General features: G+C 39.2%; 1 protein-coding gene across 1 annotated transcript; it reads left to right on the top strand.

Annotated features, from left to right (window-relative positions):
• The first annotated feature begins 2,183 nt into the window (after positions 1–2,183).
• Positions 2,184–9,119, top strand: LOC114160746 (amphoterin-induced protein 2). Its single transcript, XM_028043497.1, has 2 exons — positions 2,184–2,499; positions 4,496–9,119. Exon 2 carries the CDS (start codon positions 4,572–4,574, stop codon positions 6,087–6,089), a length of 1,518 nt encoding a protein of 505 aa, XP_027899298.1. The 5' UTR covers positions 2,184–2,499; positions 4,496–4,571; the 3' UTR covers positions 6,090–9,119.
• The last annotated feature ends 12,812 nt before the right edge of the window (positions 9,120–21,931 follow it).

Here is a 21,931-nt window from a genome sequence, read left to right as displayed (position 1 = left end):
AACAAAAATAGACGCAGTTTATGCATTTAACCACCAGGTGAGACGGAGCTGCTGCAGGTATAAGTGGATGCTGATTTGCATCTGGGTGAAGAACTGGATGCAGTGTGTTCTGTGTTGGGTTGTGTTAATGCTGTTCGGCACATGGGTGATTAAAACAAATAGCACAAAGTGTTAGCCCCCCCACCCCATGCATTAAAGCCAACCTCACTGAGTGAACCTGCGGAGGAGACTGACACTGTGGAGGATCCACGCAGGCCTTTCCCTTTGATGGTCGGCACTATGGAAACGTTCAGTCTGTCGCCATGTCCCCATGTGGACGGCTCGTCATTACCGCAGCCTCGTGACTGGCCTGGAGTCGGGGTGGGGTTGAGGGGGGGAGGGTGTTTAAGCCGTTGTTCTCGTTTCGCTATTCAGATAACGGAATTGACTCGTCTTCGAAAGTGAGAATTTGATTGATTTTGTCCTCTTTTCATTTTGTCAGCGAGTGTTTATGCTCGGGTCTGGGAGATTAAATAAGAAATCAAACCAAAACAAAAACAAGTTGATGCCTGTTAGAGTTCATATAGAGGAGAGGAGAAATGATTCTCCCCTCTTTTCAGATTTCCTCTGGGTTTTCTTCTTGGTTTATCCTTTACAGCGCTCCTCAGATCAACATTATTTCAGGAAACACCAGGAGTACATAAACTGCACCCACAGCTTAGTACCATCTGAAATATTCTGCCTCAATGAGCAAATCCTAAAATGCTGCTCCTCAGTTAGCGCCACACAAAAAAAAGGGTGTAGCTGCAGCTGGTTGTTTACTTCCTTCCACAACTCGCCGCGCCTAGCGCGTTTTATAGGCTTCTTCACGGTAGGGTGAAGCCAAACAGCGATTCGCACCGCACCCTGCGGTCAGGAAGTGACAAAGATGCCCTCAAAGTCACAGGGTTGGCTTGATTACAGGGATGTTATCGTTAATGAACCGAATCGTCCTCGCGAAGGGCTCCATTAGAGGCGATGGGGTTATTATGTTAGGACACGCTCAGAAATCCCTGCAGACTTTATGATACTCTGGTTTCCAATTACATCCGAATGCTTCGAACGCAGAGGATCAGGCTGCTTGTGGCAGAGTGTGGCACTCTGAGGCCATTTCATGGGTTATAGCTCAAACATGATGAAGGGTTTTTGGGTTAACAGTGAGCCACGAGACACGGCAGGCTAAGCAAGAGGGGCTAGCAATCTGCTGCCCAGTCCTACCCCAGGCGACCCCCACCAAACACAGAAACACCCACATGCCCCTGTCGGCCCGGGAACAACGCCAACCCCAGTGACGAATTCGTTCAACTCTCCCCAAACCTTTTTATGCTATAGCCCCACAAACCGCGTTAGCTTCTGTTCCAGGCCCCAGATAGTAAACCCACAAACAAAATATGAAAGAAACCACTGACTTTTTGATTGTTTTTGTCTCACTTTTCTTCACTATTTAATGATTATTCGCTTAGTAAGAGGACGATTCCTTCAGCCTTTTTCCCGTCAGAAATGTGTCCACTGCTAATGCACGATGAACTTGACAGGCAGCCAATCAGAAAGATGAGCACGACTAGTAACATTTTAATTTTTGTTAACATTTTCTAATATGAGCCAATCACAGTCAATTAAAAAAAAAAAAGTCCTCTTCTCACAGGACCTCAAAAATAATTGCGCTCCTCGGTCTGCTCCCAGTACAAATAAACAGAAATACACCACTCAGTCAGAAACAACCAATCAGAGCCAGGAGGAGGGTCTTAGTGCTGCCAATCACTCCTGTGCTCACTCCCTCATGGTTATTCTCTGCTAAACTACAGCTGCTTCACCACACCGTAGCCTGATACAAATGTTAAGGCTAGTTAGCGTAACCACCACTCACTGCACCCCCCCCCCCCCAAAAAAAACAACGATCAGAGTACATGAGGCTTATTGCCGACGTTTTGTTTGATTTATGTGCCGTTTTATTATTAAAAACTGTCACATGTCACGACATGGTTACTGTTTTAATAATATAGAAAAATATATATATTTTTGTAAGAGTTACATACTGCAGCTTTAATTAAATTACTGACACACCTGAATTATTTGGACACTTAATATGGACGTGATGACTTATTTTCAAACTAACGGTACATAAATCAAACACTCCCTCCACGTCCTCAGCTCGTGATGCTGATGTTGCTCCGTCTCTACACCTTCTTCCTCTCCTCCTCTTCAACACGGCATCCTCCTCTCCCGGGTGAGCCAGTCGCTGTGTGTTTACTCCCAGGACAGGACCACCCCTTCCCCCCTCCCCTCCTCTCCCCTCCTCCCCGCACCGACATGCAGGTGAGCCGCTTCCCTCTCAGAGTCGCCGCGGATCATCCGAGCGGCTGGAAGCGGCGCGCTTCGCTCCGCACAGAGCCAAGTTCCCTGCAGGATTTTAGGATTCGGGAACGGCCGAGCGTCGGAGCAGGAGGGCGGGCTGGAAAAGGCAACAGTGTGGACGGGAAGGTGAATTGGCTTTTTATTTTATTTTATTTTTTTTTTACGTAACGCTTTTTGGTTTAGGCAGCTGGGAACTCTGGGGAGGGGATTCGCTCTTTCGTGTTTTTTCCCCACCCAGAGGAATAGTGAAAACAAGAAGGTAGAGCGTTAATTAATCCGAACACAAGTTGGATAAAAACAAATGATCCGAATCAATTACTTGTCTTTTGGGTTTTTTTGCATTAATATAGTCTCAGTGAAACTGTAGACTTTTATTACAGCTAATAATAACATGGGACAAGATCGTAGGCGCCTAATAATTTCTTTAGTATGTGGAGGACAAAAAAATGTCATAATAAAACATTACATGAGTAAAATGTTTTATTTTATATACTTTTAATCATGAATATTTTCATCAGAGCTCCCTGACTTTCTGTTCTACCCAGTTCAAAATGTAAAGTTTAGAACAACACAAGGCTCACTTGTTAATTATGCGGCCCATTACACTGTAAAAAAGGATTTTTGGGGGATATTAAATATTAGTCATTAAAATCGAATCCAGCTACTTAGTTTGTTATTGTAATTCAGCTGCGGCCATTTTCTACCAATGTTTACCGTTTTGGTTCTGCCTAAATATTTTCAATAAAGTTAAAAACCTGTTGCCTATTGGCTTCTTTCGTTTGTTTGGCATGTCTAATTACAAATGGTGTTTATAGACTACAAGTTGTATTATAAATAAATTTATCAACTTAATAAAATATAGACTTCAATTTGGTTAATTTAGGCGTTTCACCAAACATGCTAACAAACCGAGCTTTAACTTATACCGTTCCAAGTAGCTTTTTTTTTTTTTTAAAAAAAGGTTAAAACTGCATTACTTACTTTGTTATTAAACTTATATAATTACTACTTAGAAAGATAGTATTCAATTAGCCTATACCAGTTTAATTACATCAGCTACTCTATTTTGGTAACAGATCTATCTGAAGATTTCCATTAAAATTGACCTGCTAAATATTGGTGCAGTTTAATATTAGCTACTTTAACTTTCTCAGTCCAGCAGCAAACAGAAAAGCGCACGTGTTTATACAAATGCTAATACCGCTCATAAGACAGTAAGTTTTTGTCTTATAGGAAGAAATTATTAAGTTTGCATCCACCTTTAGCTAGTTCAGTGATAGCGTTAATGCTAAAGGCAGACTTGCTAGCAAGCTAATCTTTGTAAACCCAGAAGCAGCTTTTGCCAATAAATTCTGTTGTTATTAGCAGTGGTAATTAGGGAAAAGGCTTACATGCCACTTTGTCAGAATAGATTTAAAAACCTTTTTTTGAGGATACTATTTAACATCGACTGAGAAAACTAGCAAAATCATTTTTGGAAATTATTTAGAATTGAACAAATTTACTTAAAAAAATTGGTTGGAATTTGAAATTGCATATGTATTTTTTGTTCTTAAACTCACACACTATTTGCTAGACTTGCTTTTCTTGGTGCTTTTAAATGTGTAAAGCAAATGGCACAAGATTGTCCCTATTGGCTGCACAACTTAATCGCTGCCTGTTTAGATTATGGCTACTGTAATGCTGTAATATTGACAATATTACAGCAAAGACAAACAAAGTGAAAACAAAACTGCATTATTATTATTATTATTATTATTTTATGAAACCATGAAGTAAGGTCATGAAGAATGCATAGGTGAAAAACTGGTGATGTGGATTATAAACATGGATCAGATTACACTTGTTCCAGCAGGCACCACCAGTTGTCAAGTGTTGGTGATGCCAGCCACCATCAGAGTTGCGGATTAGGCTTTTGTGTATTTTTAGAATCATGTGTCTTTTGGCTTACACAGTCCTATTGTGTTTTTGTTATTGTTATGTCTTTTTTTAATCACTACGTCCTGCATTGAAACATTTAAAGACAGTACTCATTAGATTAAACAGAATTATGTAACAGGGAGAAGACAATCCCTCTGATTGTTGTCTTTTTTTTTTTTCCTCGTTCATTTCCGTTTCTCAGGTGTGCAGTGTGTCATCGGAGACATGTGTTCACCGAGTGAGACGGTAACCTGAGTGCTGTCACAGGGGTGTCCAGTATGCACGCTGTTGCATCCCAGCTTTTAGGCAAAACCGATGTTAGAGGCAGCTGTTGCCACCCTGCTGTTGTAGCCATGCTGCTCCTGCTGTGTCTTGGCTTCGTTCCCACAGTGGCCCCTTGCCCACCACACTGCCTTTGTGCCAGTGATATCATTTCCTGCAGTGGGAGCAATCTGTCCGCGTTACCCTTTGGTCTTCCAAGCTATGCCACGAGGCTGGACCTGAGCCACAACGCCCTGAGAACCGTGCAGGTGGCCTGGGTTTCCCAACCGTTTCAGCGCCTCACTACACTGGTTCTCAGCTGGAACTCCATAAGCCAAATCGAGATGGCTGCCTTCACTGCGACACCACGTCTCCTCCATTTGGACCTTTCATCTAACCAGTTGAGAGTTCTGAACTCATCCGTCTTCAGCGGGCTGACAGAACTTAAAGAGCTGCTCCTGATTGGAAACCAGATTGCCCAAATAATGCCAGGGGCCTTTAGTGATGTCAACAGTCTGCAGAAACTCTACCTCTCCGCAAACAGACTAACATCCTTCCCCCTGGGACTTTTTGAGGACCCTAGTGGACCGCGTAACCTGACCTTCCTGGATCTGTCATACAACAGGCTGTCCAAGTTACCCGTCCAGAGCCTGCTGTCTCTCAGCCGCCATGCCGGAATATATTTGCAGGAAAATCCTTTGCTGTGCGACTGTGCATTGATTGCTTTGCTTGAATACTGGCTTTGGAAACAGTATCGCCCACTGGTGGATTTCCAAGTAGGATATCAATGTAGAGGCACTGCAGTTCGAGAGGTTAATTGTACACATCAGGATCTGTCAGACCTACCCCTGGAGGCACAAAGCTATCGAGTAGAGCCTGGCAATTGGCTAAGAGTACCCTGTCCTGGATTAGGTCTTCCTGTCCAGCAAGGGTTGATCATCTTCTGGGTTACCCCAAGAACAGCACTGAATTCCTCAGCAAGTGATCTGAGGTCTCATCTGTCGGTTTTTCCCAACGGCACACTTGAAATCCAAGGTGCGCTAATGGAAGACTCTGGCATTTACGAGTGCGTGGTTGCTCGGGGACGGTACTACGATTCAGGTGAATCTCCAGAAGCCAGGGTCATGGTCGGTAACTCAAGTGTCACCTCCACCACGGGCTTGGCTCGTCGCAGCAGCGGTGAACATTTCAACACGGCGTTCACCACCCTTGCTTCCTGTGTGATCAGCATCATACTGGTTCTGCTCTACCTCTACCTCACTCCCTGCCAGTGTCGGGAAAGTCGGGGTGGTGGCTCCAGGAGCTGTGGCGCACGGGCCATCATCCTCTGTTCAGACCCCAGAGAGGTAGAATCAGGACAAAGGCGTGCCAACGGAAAGAGGGTAGCATTCTTAGAGCCTCAGGCAGAGGACTCAGATATTAGTGTCCTAAAAACACCGGTGATGACATTGGACCATATTTCCACTGAGGGAATTCTCAAAAATGGAAGTAAGACAGTGGGACACACCCTCACAGACACGGCTCATGAGGTATAGTGAGGGAAAAGCACCTTCTTAACAACATTGTACTCTTGAAAGTCTTATTTTGTGTATTCGAAGTGGAAGAAAAAAACCCCATTTTATGTAAAATGTGAGTTATGTGAAGTAGCTGTCCATTCTGGGTTGGGGAATTTGTCTCAAATGCAGTCCTTTAACAGAGTAGAATTTAAATTCTGTCTATTCTCTGTGTGGTGTCTGTTTTATATTCAGAGTTCATATGGAAATGTCCCAGTTATCTCTGAGAATCGTTCATGCATAGATCACAGAGATCATAGAAACGTGGGAGGGCTCTTTAAATTGGGCCGGTAGGGATATTTTCACACCTGACGGATGAGTGGAGTTGGAGGACTTTATCTGTCTACAGTGTCTAGCATGTGTTCTGGATAAAATTATAGTTTGTCCTTTTTTGTTAACTTTGTTTTTGCACTTATCATTTTAAAAATGTTCCTTTTGGTTCAGCTATAAATGTATAAATGTTTCAAATCATCAATCAAATTTTAATATCGAAATCATCCCACAGTTACCCATAAATTAACACATACTGCAGTTTTGAAATGACCATTTCAATTATTTAAGTAAAGAATCTAGCCGAACCAGCCAGACCACAACCTTAAAGGTGAAAAAGTAAATGGCTCCTTGACCTAATAACTGTTGTGTGACAACAACTGCAATCAAGCATTTGCATTAACCTGAAATGAGTCTTTTACACATACACAGAAATGTTTTATTCAGCCATATTGAAAAATTCTTAAGCTTGAACCACCTAAGGTCGTGTGGCAGAACCTCAATCAGATTTAAGTCCAGTCTTAGACTAGGCCACTCCACAATCCTGCATGCAAACGTTTAAGAGGCATTCAGAGGAGGACTCAATGGTATTTTGGATCATTGCTCTGTCCAACCATAAAATGTTTTCCCAAAAGTCTTGAGTAATGATTAGCACTGGGCTTACCCTGTAAATTTGAGCTCAACTTTGTAAATAAGAAAACGTGTTAAACAGAAAGTTTATTATTTTACAAAGCATGCAATTACTTTTACACACAGGGCCAGTTTGTTTTAAATAACTTTCCTCTTTTAATAAATGAACTCATTAGTGGGAAACTGGCTTTGCATGCAACAAGATTATCTTTGATATTAGAATTAGCTTGATGATCTGAAACACTTTTGGGCGGCCAAAAAAGCAAAGGCTGAAATGGGCGAATATTTTTCCTCAGCACTGTTTTTACATACAGTCGTTTTAACTGGAAACCTCCTCTGTTATGTTTTTTATTAGCTCTGTCCATTTAACTGAACTAGAATTCAGCGTTGGCTCAGAATTACATGCAAAATATGTGTATTATTTTCACATAAAAGTGACTCTCAAATGACAAGTTCAGTGAAAATTGTTGCATGCAAATTTTCACGGTAATGTGGGACTGCGATGCTCGCTTTGCAGAGAAACAGACGCAATGCGAGAGCAATATTTTTCTCTTTGGTGTGAACATGATCATGCAGAGTGCCTTTTATGAGAAACTCAGAATTAGTTTCAATGCAGTATATTGTAGTGGGAACTTGTCCTGAAAAAAAGTTGATGCAGCTGCGTTTAAACTACAGATGAACGGCTTCCTCACAGACAAATCTGTATTTCCACCACTCAACGTTTTCATCGTTCAATTACAGAGCTTTCCGCTAGCCCAGACTGTTGATCACTCCTTTGCTAAGAGTTTTACAAAATGCTACAAGCCTGTGTTCATGTGCGGAGCAAGACGGATATCAGATGATACAGATATCATCTCTACAGCCAAATCAATAGATCACATTTTGAACTCGCTGGCAAGAAAAACAGCAGAAATGCACTTTTGCCCGTACAGTAGAGAAAATGACTATTTGTGAGGAGTTTGAGGAGGCAGTAGCCAGGATATCAAACAGTCAGTAACAACAGTAAGTAAAAGTCACCAGACAGTGTTTGCCTTGCAGATTCATTAGACAACATAACATAGTTAGCTATTACATATTTAAGGGGACATGGAGAGAGCAGTTAAAACACACATCACTAAATTTTATGATGTTCAAAGAAATGTTTGTGCTGCAAGAACAGCTTTTTCTGTGGGTTTTGTTGGCACACAGTGAACTGGATGTTGATTAAAATCTGAGCTAAATAAAGAAATAGTTATAGCAGAGTAAAAATGCTAACATTAGCTAACTGCACAACATAAAAACACAATTAGCATAACCTGAGATAATCCATGTCTTCAAAGGTGGAAATATAAATGTTCACCACCTTATGACTTTCAAAACAATGTATCCACATCCTTGAACTGTGGAAACTATCATCACAGCTCTTGGTTGGACTTTTTAAAAAATCTCTGAACACCAGTTGGTGCGTAATAATTTGGGATGCTGAATCTGCTTGTTACTCAATGTATCAACAAGTAATTTAGTTTTGTAATTGAGAAAGACATCTGTGGACGTTGCGCTAAATTGGTGTTTAGTTATTTTTGGTGTTGAGTCCCAGACTTATGGCCTTTTGTTTTTTGTTTCTTTATCTTGTGTCTTCCCTCATTTCGCTTTTTGTAGACACTAGCATGTTGTGTGACCTCATGAAGCTGTTACGGGAATCCTCATAGCAAAGTCCAAGGCTTTGGCGATTTTTAGCAATTGAGCTGGAGTCATTGGACGAGTCGTTGCAACACATCCTACCAACATTTAGTTTGTTGATTGGGGTTTTTTGCTTTTAACATTTAATTTATTTTTCTACATTGCCATTGGGCAGTATAGTTCCAGTTTTAACATCACCATTGAAATAGCGCATGGAGAAAAAGAAGTGAAGTTCAATTTTTCTTTTTGAAGCCATCAAATGAACCCAATGTAATTTTACAGGTAGGCGTTTAAGATTAGTGATGAAAATCTAAATCTGTGTTTTGTGTCAATGCATTAGAGTTTACAGACTGTTTTTATAAGTGTAGAATGTCAACAGTTGTAAATGTCATTGATTAGTCCTTAACAACTAACTGACCGTGTCCTGTTTGTACATTAAATGTTGAACACTTCTCATGCTAGAAATGACACCTTTGACATTACCACGGTTCATCAGTACCATTTGATTGAATACTAACAGGACATGTTTCAATCAGAATTTTACACTCAATCTTGTTAAGAGGTATAACAATTGTCCCAGGGTTTTCTGTTTCCACTGTCTTATGTGCACAAGATATACGTGCTTGCCATTAGTTGTGCTTTCATTGACCATATAATTGTGCAGGATGACATTTCAAAAATAAATTTACTTAATGGAAACAAAGCAATTTCTTGTTTTTGATCATGTTTTGGTGTCAGAATGAGGTGTGTGGTTTTTTTTTGGCCAGATCTAAAGTGGTTTATTTAGCAAAACTACAGTGGAAACACTTTTTATGCATCACACATACACACAAGTCACATGATCAACAAGCGGATGTTGCCACTGGTGCAACCCACAAAGAAGAAGATGACAGGAAGTGGTAGGAGGACAAAGGCGCAACATGTTTTTTAATGACTTATTACATGAACAAATTACATGTTATTCGCGTGTGATTTCAATTGCGTTTCATATTTAATTGAAACACCGTAATTGCAAAATTGCGAGTTTTTGCACACATTTGTTAAGGAAACTCAGCTATTGGCTCCAAGCTTCAGGTTCTTCCAGTAGGGCAATAATCTAGTAATAATGAGTGTTGCAACTCAGATACACAGAAGGTTTTGACAAGGAATCAGAGTAAATGGCACTAAACCATTTCAGGTTTTCCAATATTATGCAAATTGCTTTTACACCAGTTACTAGCCATACTGGGTTATCTAAAAACATGACATATAAGGATCTCAAACAGAAGAATATAAGCCGAGTTAAGTGTGTTTAAAGAAAGAGTGTATTCAATGTACACTTTGCCACCATCTCAAGACCTAAATTATTGACCCATGAAGTCTATTTTTCAAGTAAGGAGAGCTATTGCTTCCTGCTGAGGTTCTGCCTCTGAATCAGAAACATGTTCAGTTCTGAACATGTTTGTAAGTAAGAGACTCATTAGTTCTAGTCAGAAAAATTACTCTAATCGGACCATTAAGGGCACTGATGGAACAATTAGGATGCATGAGTCACTGGTCATGATCGTTGTTTCCTGATGATTCAAAGATGTTACTCAGAGTGCCATACTGTTTGAGAAATCCTTCAATCTCTCGTGGCAACCACTCAGCCTCAGTGGTCCTAACTCCACTTTTGAGATGTTTCTCCTCCTCAGAGCTGCAGTTTCCTAGGTTCAGAGCCCCTCCTTTGCGACTCCCAATGTCAATGTGTTAAATGACAAAGTCAATTTTTTTAAAGTCATATTTGATATTTATAACATTTTATAACAGAATTTTATAATAACACTTACGTGATTATGCTACAAAATTGCACTATGTGGCTGGAAAACACATAATACTGCCCCTTTGCATATGGAAAAAAAGCACAAGTAGGTAACATCACAGCTAAAGTAAATAGCTACCCAGCTGAACACTGTTAACTACACACCCTTGATCCCAGTTTACATGTACTATTCAAACCTAGCGGGAGATAACATTCCAAGAAATTTCCTGTATTTCCTCATGTTTAGAGTCACGCAACATGCATCCTTCATTATGCAAATCTTCAGATGCAATTGCAATGCAAGGTTGAATATTTTCCATTTGTAAACGCCATGCTCAAAAGTACTTATCCACTGCGACTTTTTGGGCAGACCTCTAAGCTGTGGAAGATCAAATTTTATAGCTTACGAGGGTAAATCATGACATGAATACAGTTTATTCTGCTCTTCCTTAAAGGGCCATTGAAGTTCAGGTCCAAACATTCGAATATTTCTTTGTGGCTACAGCAGCAAGGCAAACACTTGACAATTTAATCTTTATGGATATTGTGAAAAATGTATTTGCCTACATCCCGACCACCTTGTTGCATCGCTGGACAGATTCCCTGAAGATCGATCTGTATCTGCTAGGACAGAAGGAGTGTCGGGGCTTGCCCCGAGGCTTCAGTCAGCCCAGATCACTATCACACAAATCAAAAAGATGTTCGCTTGAATGCCCTAGAGCTCACCGTGACCCACATTTCTCCATCTTTCCTTTGTCTGATCTCTGAACGTGTGGGATCATTTGCAGCATATCACCACATCTGCTAATGTTTCTCCAGCTACAGATGTCCATGCTAGCTAACGCTGTTCCTAACCAGGTTTTCTTTTCTGTTTTATGGTCAAGAAGAAAGGAGCAAAGGTGACATTTTGTCATGATGAATGAAAGTGGAATAAAATGTCTCGGTGCTGGAGGTGAGTTCTGCGCTATATCCAAGAACGACACGTTTGTCCTGTCATGTTTGGCCGCTGCGTTTTGCCTCGTGTTTTTGGTATTAGTGGGATATAAATCAAAAGAGGTTTGGGTGAAAAAAAAAAAAAAAGAAAAGTCATGTTACATCAGAAGGATTTAATAATGACAGACAACCTTTTAGTTAACAAATCGCCTTTCCAGAAATCCTCTTACAGGCTTCTGCCGAGGCTACTGCAAAACACTGATCCTTTTACAGCGGCTCTTCAGAGTCCAGTTAAACTGTTCGCTTTTTGTGATTGAAAAACATAAGACCATTATAAATCACTTTGGCTTTTGCCACCAATATCGCAACGTTTAAAAAAAAATAAAAAATCAGTTCACATAAATTTACTAACTTTTGTTTAAGCTTTAACCATTGTCCACTATCTGGCAAGTCTTCCAAATCTATCAGATTGTGAAGTCATCTCTTGTCCCTGGTGATTCTAAAGATTTAGTTCCTTACTTTGAATAGGACATAAATTTCCTCATGCGGTCATTTTTGTTGATTTGGATGCATGAAAAATAAAATCTCACTTCGTCCTCAACCATCTTGCAGGTTTTTCAGTCCAGGTTGGTGGCTCTGTGGACATATTCATCACTCCATCCACTGTGGCAAAACCTTATTTTTGTCACAGCCACAAGTATTAATTTAGGAAGGTGCACCCATATGCAAGCCATCTTTTCCGTTTTATATTTTCTCCCAAAGATAAAAGTTTTTCTTTGAATTGTTGGGAATTTATGTCACAATATGTGGAAAAAGTTTTTATTAAACGATTTATTATGAGCATTTGGGGTACCGCATGCGGCTAGCTAAGTTTTGTAGAAACTAAATATTAAAGAAAACAAATTTAGTGTTAGAATGTCAGAAAAGAAATTTTGCAAATGCCATAAGCTCGTACAGGAAGCACTTTTAAGGCAGTGCCAAACAGACGCCTGAGGTATTCCTGTTTACTTTGTCGTGACATGTAGCTTTTCACAGGTCTGTAGCGTGACCTTCTCAATGTGCTGTTGGTGTCAGTCCTCTACAAAAGCCTGGAACACATTTTCCACTGCTACTCAGCAGATAAAAATCTATGTTGTTACAGAGAGAGGGTTTCTGATCTGCTGCTCTCACTTAGGTGACTTATTTTTTATGGCCGAGAATGAAGAAAATCAGCAAGGAGCTAAAATCAGCTAAGGAGTTTTGTTTTCATTTTTTAGGCAGTATATGGCTAACTTGTTTATATGGAAGCATATCTAAGAAATGGTAGGCATAAGAAAAAATGACAACAGCATGAGAACTGATCTAAATGATTAGTAGGCAGTGTGAAGATACCGTGATTGGCTAACCATTAGCTGCTAATGTCTATGAAGTCTGTCTCTGCTTTGAAGGGCTACTTAACAGTTTGTTGGACAGTGAAAATACTGAGACTGGATGATTCAATAACGGTCAGAAAGTCTTAAAAAAATCTTGACAATGCCTTTTCAGGCCTACTATAGAATTTTGTAGGACATAAAAAGAAAATACATGTATTATTTAGAGAATCCAGGACTGATTGTTTCCTACAGATTCTGTAAAGCAAATGTTGTAATTTTGCAATTGATTTTAGAACAAAAAAGGGCAATCTTTCCCCCTAGCCTGGTAAAAAGCCATTGCTAAAACTACAGGCAGACTACAATTCCAAAACAGCGCAGAAAATTGACATCATTGTTCAAAACTTCTCCATTTCTCTGATTGGCTGGGTAGAAACTCTTTTGGAGGAATCCGAGTGAATGGGAGAAAGTCCAGACTGTGCTCTGAAGCGAGAATTGAGTCGAGCGAAATTGTAGTAAACATGCGAAATTAGTCTTTTTTGAATTTCAACAAATTGCTATACAATCAGTATTAATAGTCCAACAGAGTAGTTTGCAACAATGTCAGTAATAGCCTCCTGTTGTCTTTATGGCAAAGTGTTTTGTGTTCAGTTAATTACTATTGTCATAGTTGTAGTAGAACTTTGGAATTTGTGGTCCAAAGTTCTGTATTAATCACAGATCCTATTAAATATGCAGTAATTGCATGTGGATGTATTACCCAGCACTACAGAATCATTTACTCTACGAGTCTAATGTAAATGCAGTCATTTCCTGACTATTCATAATTCACCTGCACAGAATGGAAGTGTGGGCTGGAACTAAAATAAGAACAGTAATGAAAAACAAAAAAAAGACAATGGATCCATTTAGCAAATTGTTCCCATTGTTTAATTAACCTCGGGTTCTTGCTCGTGTTGTTGATGGATCGTCTCTAATCCAGTCTATCAGAAATCTGGATACTTTTAGCCAGTCCTGTACTGAAAAAGGCTCTAGTTTCTAATCTGCAAAGGACTTTTAAGACGCAAATTTCATCCAAGATCCAAACAATCTGCAGATATTGATATCGTGTGGCGTTGATCCAGTAATGTTTGCAGCATATGCTTATTTTGAAGTCGCATTGGCAAAATACGGCTGTGAAAACGCATTTGCCTCTTAATTATGTCTTCCGTTTGCTTTTCTGTCATGCCTGAATGCTTGACAGATCAGTAAATACATTTTTATTAGCAACAAAGATATGAATTTAAAGGTTTAGCGAAGGAAGGGCTCAAAGGGACGGGCAGATGGGGAGACATGCTAATTGAGAATTGGACGAAGGCTCAGCGGAGGGCTACATTCTCAGATTTCAAAGGTTTGGACTTTCTTTCTGAGTTTTTTGTTCCCTCAGAAATTAGCGTCTTTCCTTGAGAAACGAAATTCACAGAAAGAGAGAGAAAAAAAGGAGATGGAGAGAAAATTAAGTAAGGGGAAGCAGCTGCCTACTCATTTCTTTGAGAAGAGAGGTGAGCAGCACCACTGAGCTGTTTGAGTTCATCTCAGAGGGAAGGCACTGGCAGCAGTTGGCTCTTTTTAATGGTTCCATTTGAACTAATTTACTACCAGCTGTTATCGTTATAATTGAAGACACCACCGTTATAGTCGGCAAATCTGAACGCAAGACGAATAAAATAAAAATCTGCAATGTTAACACCCAGCCAGCTATCCTTGTTTAATAAAACAGAGGAGGCCAATACCCTAACATTAGTGAATGATAAATAAGGCATAGACAAATTATTACATGTCCTGTTGGTCCAATAGAGTCAGATTTAATAGATTATAAGAACTACTTTCAGCTCTAATTACTACTTGGTGCTTAATAGAGCTACATAAGTTAGCTTGTATTTGCCTTGCAATACTTAAAGGGCAGTATTATGTATTTCAATAGCACAATCAAGTAACCACGTTACCTTCACTTGTTATAAAAATGCTCCATACACATCAAACATGGCTTAAAAATAATTTGACATCGGAATCAAACGCTTTGAAATTGGGCCTCTGTCTCTTTTAAGTAGCTCCTGCTCTTTTTGAAACTCCGCCTTCAGGAAGTCATTACCACATGGCTCCTCTATTAACTTTTTAACGTTTTTACCAGTGTTGCTCTGAGAAATATCTTGAATATTGAGCTCAGAAGATGCGCCTTTCCACCAGATGTTTGCTAATTACTGCTGGCTAGTTTGAAGGAGCTGAGTGGGGGGAGCCACCAGGGTGGAGTGCTCTGTGATTTTGAAGCTCAGCTTATAAACTGCAGCTCAGAGGAGGAGCTGCGCAGGGAAGGCGGGGTTAGGTCCAACAAGGCATTTTTGCACAGCTTAATGGTTGCCATGGAGATTAAAGGATTTCTCAAACATCCACTAAAAGAATCATGACAAGGTATGTTTTTTGATGAGGGAATAACATTATAACGTGATGTAAAGCTCAACAAAACATATACATAAAACTGCCCAGTAGTTTATGAAATGTGGGCCTAAAATAATGAATGCCTTTATAGTAGGCATAGCCAGGATAGGTGCAGCAATTTTTTAATTTAAAAATGTGTTATTGTGTCATGTCCTTCAATTCTTGGTCGATCCATACAGCCTGATCCACGGCTGTCCTCATAATGGGACAATCAGAACAGAAAATTGAAGGCAACGCTTGACGCTGCGCGGGCAACAAGATTTCAGCTCACCACGAGTAGAAATCGGCGTGCTTGAAAGCTTAGAACGATGGAGTGCTTCAGCCGAAAACAAGAGAGGGCTTAGTGGAGAGAATGGATGTTTCATCTGGTAAAAAGCCTCGGTTTAAGGTGCATATCAGAGGGAGCGGAGGAGGCGAACACGGGAGGGAACGTGATTCAGAGCTCAGAGACTGATGGCAGCTATTTGTTGAAGGGGTGTTTAGCCCACAATGAGATGGAAATATTATGACTGTGGATCGGAGTGAAACTAACTTTTGTATTAAAGACGTGCAGGGGAAAAAAATGTGAAGGACAAGCTTTTTTTTTTTTTTTTTTTTAAAGGGAATTTTACAGGTTTGAAAACATTATGAAGCTTTAATTTTACATGGGCTTTCAGCCGTAGGCAATGCGAGGTGATTCATTTTGGGTTACATTGTAAATTGTACTTTACCAAGCAGTGAACAAGTTTCTTTTTTTATTAAGTGAAAAAAATAAATACTTCAAACATTTGTGCAATATAAGTGCACAAGAAAATAATAGGTTCTTTAAAAAAAATCGTAAGTCCTGGTCTTGGGGATTCACAGTGCTCAAAAATCGATTTAAATTGTATGTCTTTGCACATTTGCATTACACGGGTGCTTGCCCGCCGTATATATTTTGAATAATACTTTCATATTTTTTTATTTCAGAAAAAGCCAGGGAGCTAAGCTAACCTAATACTGGTAGTTTAGGTGCACAAACCTAATTTGGCAATGGAATTTGATACAGTATTGGATCTTGTAAAATTGTTTTAAATAAATGTTCTATACATTTACACTCTCTATTCCTCTTGTCATGTAATTTAAAACAGAATCTCTAAACAATTTGAATAGAAAATTTGGTTTCTGAATCAAAAATTATTTCAGAAACAGTTTTATCACTAACAATCATAATCATAATTAATGACTTGGAATTTGGTTAACATGTTCAAATATGGCTCTTTTTCTTGGGAACCATTGTTGGAACCAACCAACACTATAAAAATTCTTTATGCCTGATATAAAAGTCCAACTACATTTTTTTTCCCCTTCTGGCTCCGATTGGTTGTTTCGGAGAGAAGGCACAGGTTATCTGTCTCACACTATACTGTCATGACATAGTGACATTTCCAACAAAAATGTAAGAAAATATTTATTTTAATTAAAGTTACATACTGGAGTTTTAAAGCAGTTATTATCGACACTTCCAAATACAACTTGTGTCCAGTGCGTTCCCTGCTGCTGACCCAGATTCCATAGAAACAGGGTGAAAAGGAGAGAGAGCCTTATCTGTGAAGTAATTTCCTCTGTCTCTGAGGCAGGCGATGACAGCGCTGCCCTTTCTGGTCACATCCAATATTTCAGTGTGGAAACAGGCTCGCAGGCTGGGAATGGCAGTACCTGGCTTTTCCGATGTCTCTGAAGGTTTTAATATCAGTCCGGTGCTGCAGGATGTGAAGCATTTATAGCAAGCTGGGATGGCGAAAACACGAAACCCATCAAGTCCAACAGAAAACAACAGCCGCTTTCAATTACGTTCAAGATAACTTTTTTCAAAATACCACTTTTCTAGTTTGGATTTTATTTTGGAATTGACATCAGACTGAATTTCATTGAAAACCTGCTACTTTACCCTGCTCATTCTGACGCTAATTTGGCTAAATAATTGTTAGATTACTTTGTATAAAACATTTTTCTGAACATCGTTCTGTCTCTTTAAATGCATTGGAACACCTTGTAATTTGCTGAGTACCTTATAGAAGATCTTTCTGGGTTTTCTCCCAGCAATGTTGCATATCTAAAGTCTGATATTTTTGCTCATTCTTCTTCACAAAAGAGGTCAAGGTCAGTCGGACTGAATGGAAATCAAATGTGAACATCAATTTTCAGATACAATGTTACAGTAGCTGATTTTTCTAGCAATACGACTAGCTTAGTGTAGCATAACTGTATACAACTTTATTTTTAGCGCTGGTATGCTAACTCTAAAGGTAAATTATTGAACCATTATCGACTACACGTTAGAAACAACTTTTTAATTTCCAACTTTCTACTGTATGAAGAGCTTTTTTTTTTTTTTTGCGCAGTAGTCTGAGGATGATTTTTCTTATTATCATTCAACATAATATACATTAACCTGCCAACGGGACCTCAAAAGTAAAACTTTCATTGGATATGTCAAAGAGAGAAAATAGTGAGACACAGAGAGAGAGAGAGAGACGGTCAAGTCTGCACTGCAATCACCTCTCGTAATGATTTCCATAGCGTCACACAGCTCCTCATCCATAATGAAAGATAAAAAGTTTGGAGACAGCTCCCTGCCTGGCGCCTTCCCCTCGTTGGATAACAAAGAGCAACAGAGGATGTGGTTGGAATACAGAGAGAAATGTGCTGTGCAGGGTGTCAAACTCGTATAGATACGTCCAAATCCTTTTGTAATTTAGTTTCATCTTTGTTGTCAACTCATTGTTGCCCAGAAAGATATATCTTGTTGTTGTATTAACCTTCCAGACCACTCCTGGTTCTGCTGTACTCTGGATCCCCAGAACCAGAAGCGAACATGGAGAAGCAGCATTTGGTTTTTTATGCGCCACTAATCTGAAACAAAGCAAAATTTTCTCAATATTCCTCTTATGTCGAAAACACACTCAATATTGCAACGGCGCCATTTCCGTTAAATAAGAAATGCGATTAAAATCACACGTGAATAAGTTTGCTCACGCTTTTAGTAGTTAAAAACATGTTCCTCCTACTTCCTGTTGTCCTCTTTTTGTGGTTTTGACCCGTGGCAACGTTTGGTTGCCACTGGCTGTTTCCAGTGCAGTTTTGCTAAATAAACCAATTTTGATATGGCCAAAATTGGCTTATTGGCTTGTTTTCAATAAACGTCTTATTGAAAACTTGCCTTTTTTTTTCTTTCCAAAACTGCCATGTTTCCATTGAGCAAATTTATTGTCGAAAAGTCAAACTGCACAATTACATGTGTAGAAGTCACAGGAGTAAAATAGATTAACCAAAAAGAAGAAGAAATTAGTAACCTGTAGTTTTACTCACGACAGAAAATACAGTCTAACTTTAAAAACACAAAATATAAAAATATATATCACGTAGTAATGGAGAATCTGTCTCCATTGTTTACTTCCTGCGCCTTCTAACAGTGACTGTGTAAAGAAGGGACGGAGGAAATGACACTGAAAGAAAGATAGAGAAGAGAGGAAAAACATGAATGGAAATGGTGATTGATTTGTCAGCTGCGTTGCCCCGGCAACCGAAACCCAAGTCACAGCAGGAGATTTATGATTCTTTTTTCCCTTCGTTCCCTTTTTTTCCCCGCTCAGGTGTTTGCAGTGAAGGTCCAGGATGAGACATGGGGGTCTCACTGTGCGCAAACAAGCTGCATTCCTGATGCGTAAGGCTGGACAATAAGAATAATGGAGGTGATAGATGAGACGAAACGTGTGATTTGCCACGCCGTTGATTACTTCCCATTTACCATATATACATAAGTTTCCACAGGGTAAAAATATGTCAGTTAAAGTTTGTTAACTCTACATTACTTTATATTATATAGAATAAATCATAACACAAAGTAAAATAAAGCAGAATGAATTAAAGAAATAAAAACAGTCTGCATCAGGCACTTGTATTCTTCATGAAAGTGCAGATAGAGACATTCAAGAAGGATTTGGCAACATGGCGTAATCTAATGAAAGCACATCTTTTATGACTGTTGTATCCTTAATATTGAAGGCAGATCTTTTTGAACCAAGCAGGCGCTTTTAGATCAGATCAGAGACAAGCACACACCCAGGTTTCCTCAAGCGGGTTTCTTTGACGAGACAGTAGCTGTGTTTCCATTACAAATGTGCCCAAAACTCTGTCGATGTTCCACTTCCACTAACGTGGACAAAAACACAATTTCGCAATTGCAAAGTTTCCGTTAGATAAGAAACACGGTTAAAAATCACACATGAAGAAGTTTGTTCACAGGATAAGTAAATGAAAAACATGTCGCACCATTATCCTCCAACTACTGCTTGTCATCGTGGTTTTTGACATGATCAACAATTTCCTGTTGTTGATCATGTCACTGGTGTGATGCAGAAAAAAAAAAGTGTTTCCTTTGCCGTTTTACAAAACAGCAAAAACGTTTTACAAAACGTTTTGTAAAACGCATCAAATGGAAATTTGATGCTTCCAAAAAAAAAAAAAAAAACACTTCATCCTCTCACCAAAACTTTCCTTTTCCTTAACGGAAACTCAAAATTGGCAAGTTTTCATTGAGCTAATTTATTTTACAAATGTCAAATTGTGGAATTGTTTTGGTTCACGGAAACACAGCTGGTGTTGTCGGTTCCTTTTGCCATCACCATATTCGACAACTCTTTGATTATATGAGTTACAACAACATTTAATTTTCCTTCGGGACCAATACAGTATTCTTGAATGCTGCACGCTGACCTGTCGCCATGGCAACTGGTCGACAACAGCTCTGCAGGTGCCTTCTTTACGCGAGATCAAGTCAAAAAACCTCTACTGCAGTTGCAGCTGAAATTCTTTAAATGTTAAACTGGATTTAGCACCTGTGAAGATATATTTTCTAGAATTATCGCTGTTTTTTTGAAAAAGTGGATTTGGACTTTGACTGGGCCAGTCTAACACGTGGCTGAGCCTACCGGGTTTCTCCCATGTAGCTCCGTCTAGCTTTCCATCAACTCCGACCTGCTTCCTTGTCTCTTCCAAAAAATGAAAATCATCCACACGGCATGATGCTGCCACTACCGTGGTAGCTCTCATGAGTGTTTCTCTGAGTAATTCTCTTGCCGACCGGTCCTGTTGCCTTTTATGCCACACAGCCACTGTTTCGCCATACCTCATTACGCTACACCAATTCCACATAGTGGGAGCTGCCAAAATACAGGATATGAGGAAATGTCAGATATTATCCTCTGGCAGCCTTATGTAACCCCTAAGCGTATGTCAGAGATAATCCTCTTATAGGGGAGAGGAGTTGCACCAATAGAGAACAAAACACAGTTTGCCTCTTCTGTCCCCTGCTTTTACTAATGAAAATTGAGGATTTTTTGTTGTTGTTGCAGGAGCGCTGCTGCTGCTGAGTAATCCATGTTGGAAGACAAGCCTCTGATCTCTAATCTATGATTACTTTGATGTTCAGAAGGATATCCTGTTGGATAAACACGTGTTTGGGAAATAAAATGGACCTACAGGAATGTCCGCAGCACGTTGCCGGTCACAATGAGAGTGGTGAGAGAACAGCAGTCAGTAAAAATGTTCCTGAAATATAGAGAGTGGGGAAATGAGCTGATTAAAAACGATTAGGAAGCTGAACACGTCTCACGATTCCCCTCTTCTCACTTTAACACCAACATAAGCTATCCCCTGCTTAGGTACAGTCAGGTTAATTAAATAGAAGTCATTAACTTTACATACAATTAATCCCCCTTAATTTATCTTAAACCGTAACCCTGTTTTACCCAAATGTCCCATGTTAAATCTGCCATAGTTAAACTGGAAACGGGCTCTAGCCCCATCTAGTGGTGAGAAAGAAAACAAGGTTTTTCAAAAATTATAGCTCTGAATTTTTTCCAAGTATATACATTTATGTTTTTAGTTATTTTTAATTCTTTATTTTTATTTCATTCATTTAATATAGTTCATTATTTTTAATTTTAAATCCAAATTTTAATTTTATCTTATTTTTTTGTCAGCGCACATTAATGAGCGTGCCGGGCGCCGTGCCCGACTTAGCTAAAATTAAGCTAATTCTCATCGCTAGACCCTTCATGCAGCTGTTAAAATAAACATAAAAATGTACGAAATTGATCACAAACAACACTGAAAAATAATAACAGTGAAAGACATAAACACAATATTTCAGCAGAAAAGTAAAAGCGGTAGTTCAGGAGTTTAGAAGTGAAGTCTTACCTGGTGTAGCTAACTCTCTTTGGTATCTTCGTTTAGCTACCGGCTAGTCCAAGAGGTGCTCAGACCAAAATGGATTTATGATGTTTAAGAAGAACTCAGTCACAAGAAAACACAAACAGTTTGTGCTAAACTTATTGTATAAACATTAAATTATCGCCTCATTTATTTTACAAAAAAAAAAAAAAAAAAAAACAATGGAGGAGGAGGACGTGCGCCACTAATGATCTTCCTACGTGAGACATTCTTCTTGGATTTTATGGTACTACGTGAAACATTTACTGAGACTACAAAATAATTTTAATAATTAAAAAAAAAAAACAAAAGCTGACTCATGTGAAGGCATCAAAATTAAATCAGCTAAAGATAAATCATTTTAAATAATATAGTTTGACTTATAAATTGACTACTTTTTAGAATGACTTGTTTTGCAATTGTCTTGAAAGATATTACGCTAATAACATTAGCATCAATTTGAACATTTAATAAAAAAAATAACAAAACAAAGG

The sequence above is a fragment of the Xiphophorus couchianus genome, chromosome 17, assembly GCF_001444195.1.
Source record: "Xiphophorus couchianus chromosome 17, X_couchianus-1.0, whole genome shotgun sequence".
Taxonomy (NCBI): Eukaryota; Metazoa; Chordata; class Actinopteri; order Cyprinodontiformes; family Poeciliidae; genus Xiphophorus; species Xiphophorus couchianus.
The sequence above is the reverse complement of the archived record's forward strand: the minus strand, read 5'-3'. Positions and strand labels throughout refer to the sequence as shown.

Excerpts from the sequence above, each read along its gene's own strand:
- LOC114160746 (XM_028043497.1), top strand. The coding sequence starts at position 4,572 with ATGCACGCTGTTGCATCCCAGCTTTTAGGCAAAACCGATGTTAGAGGC.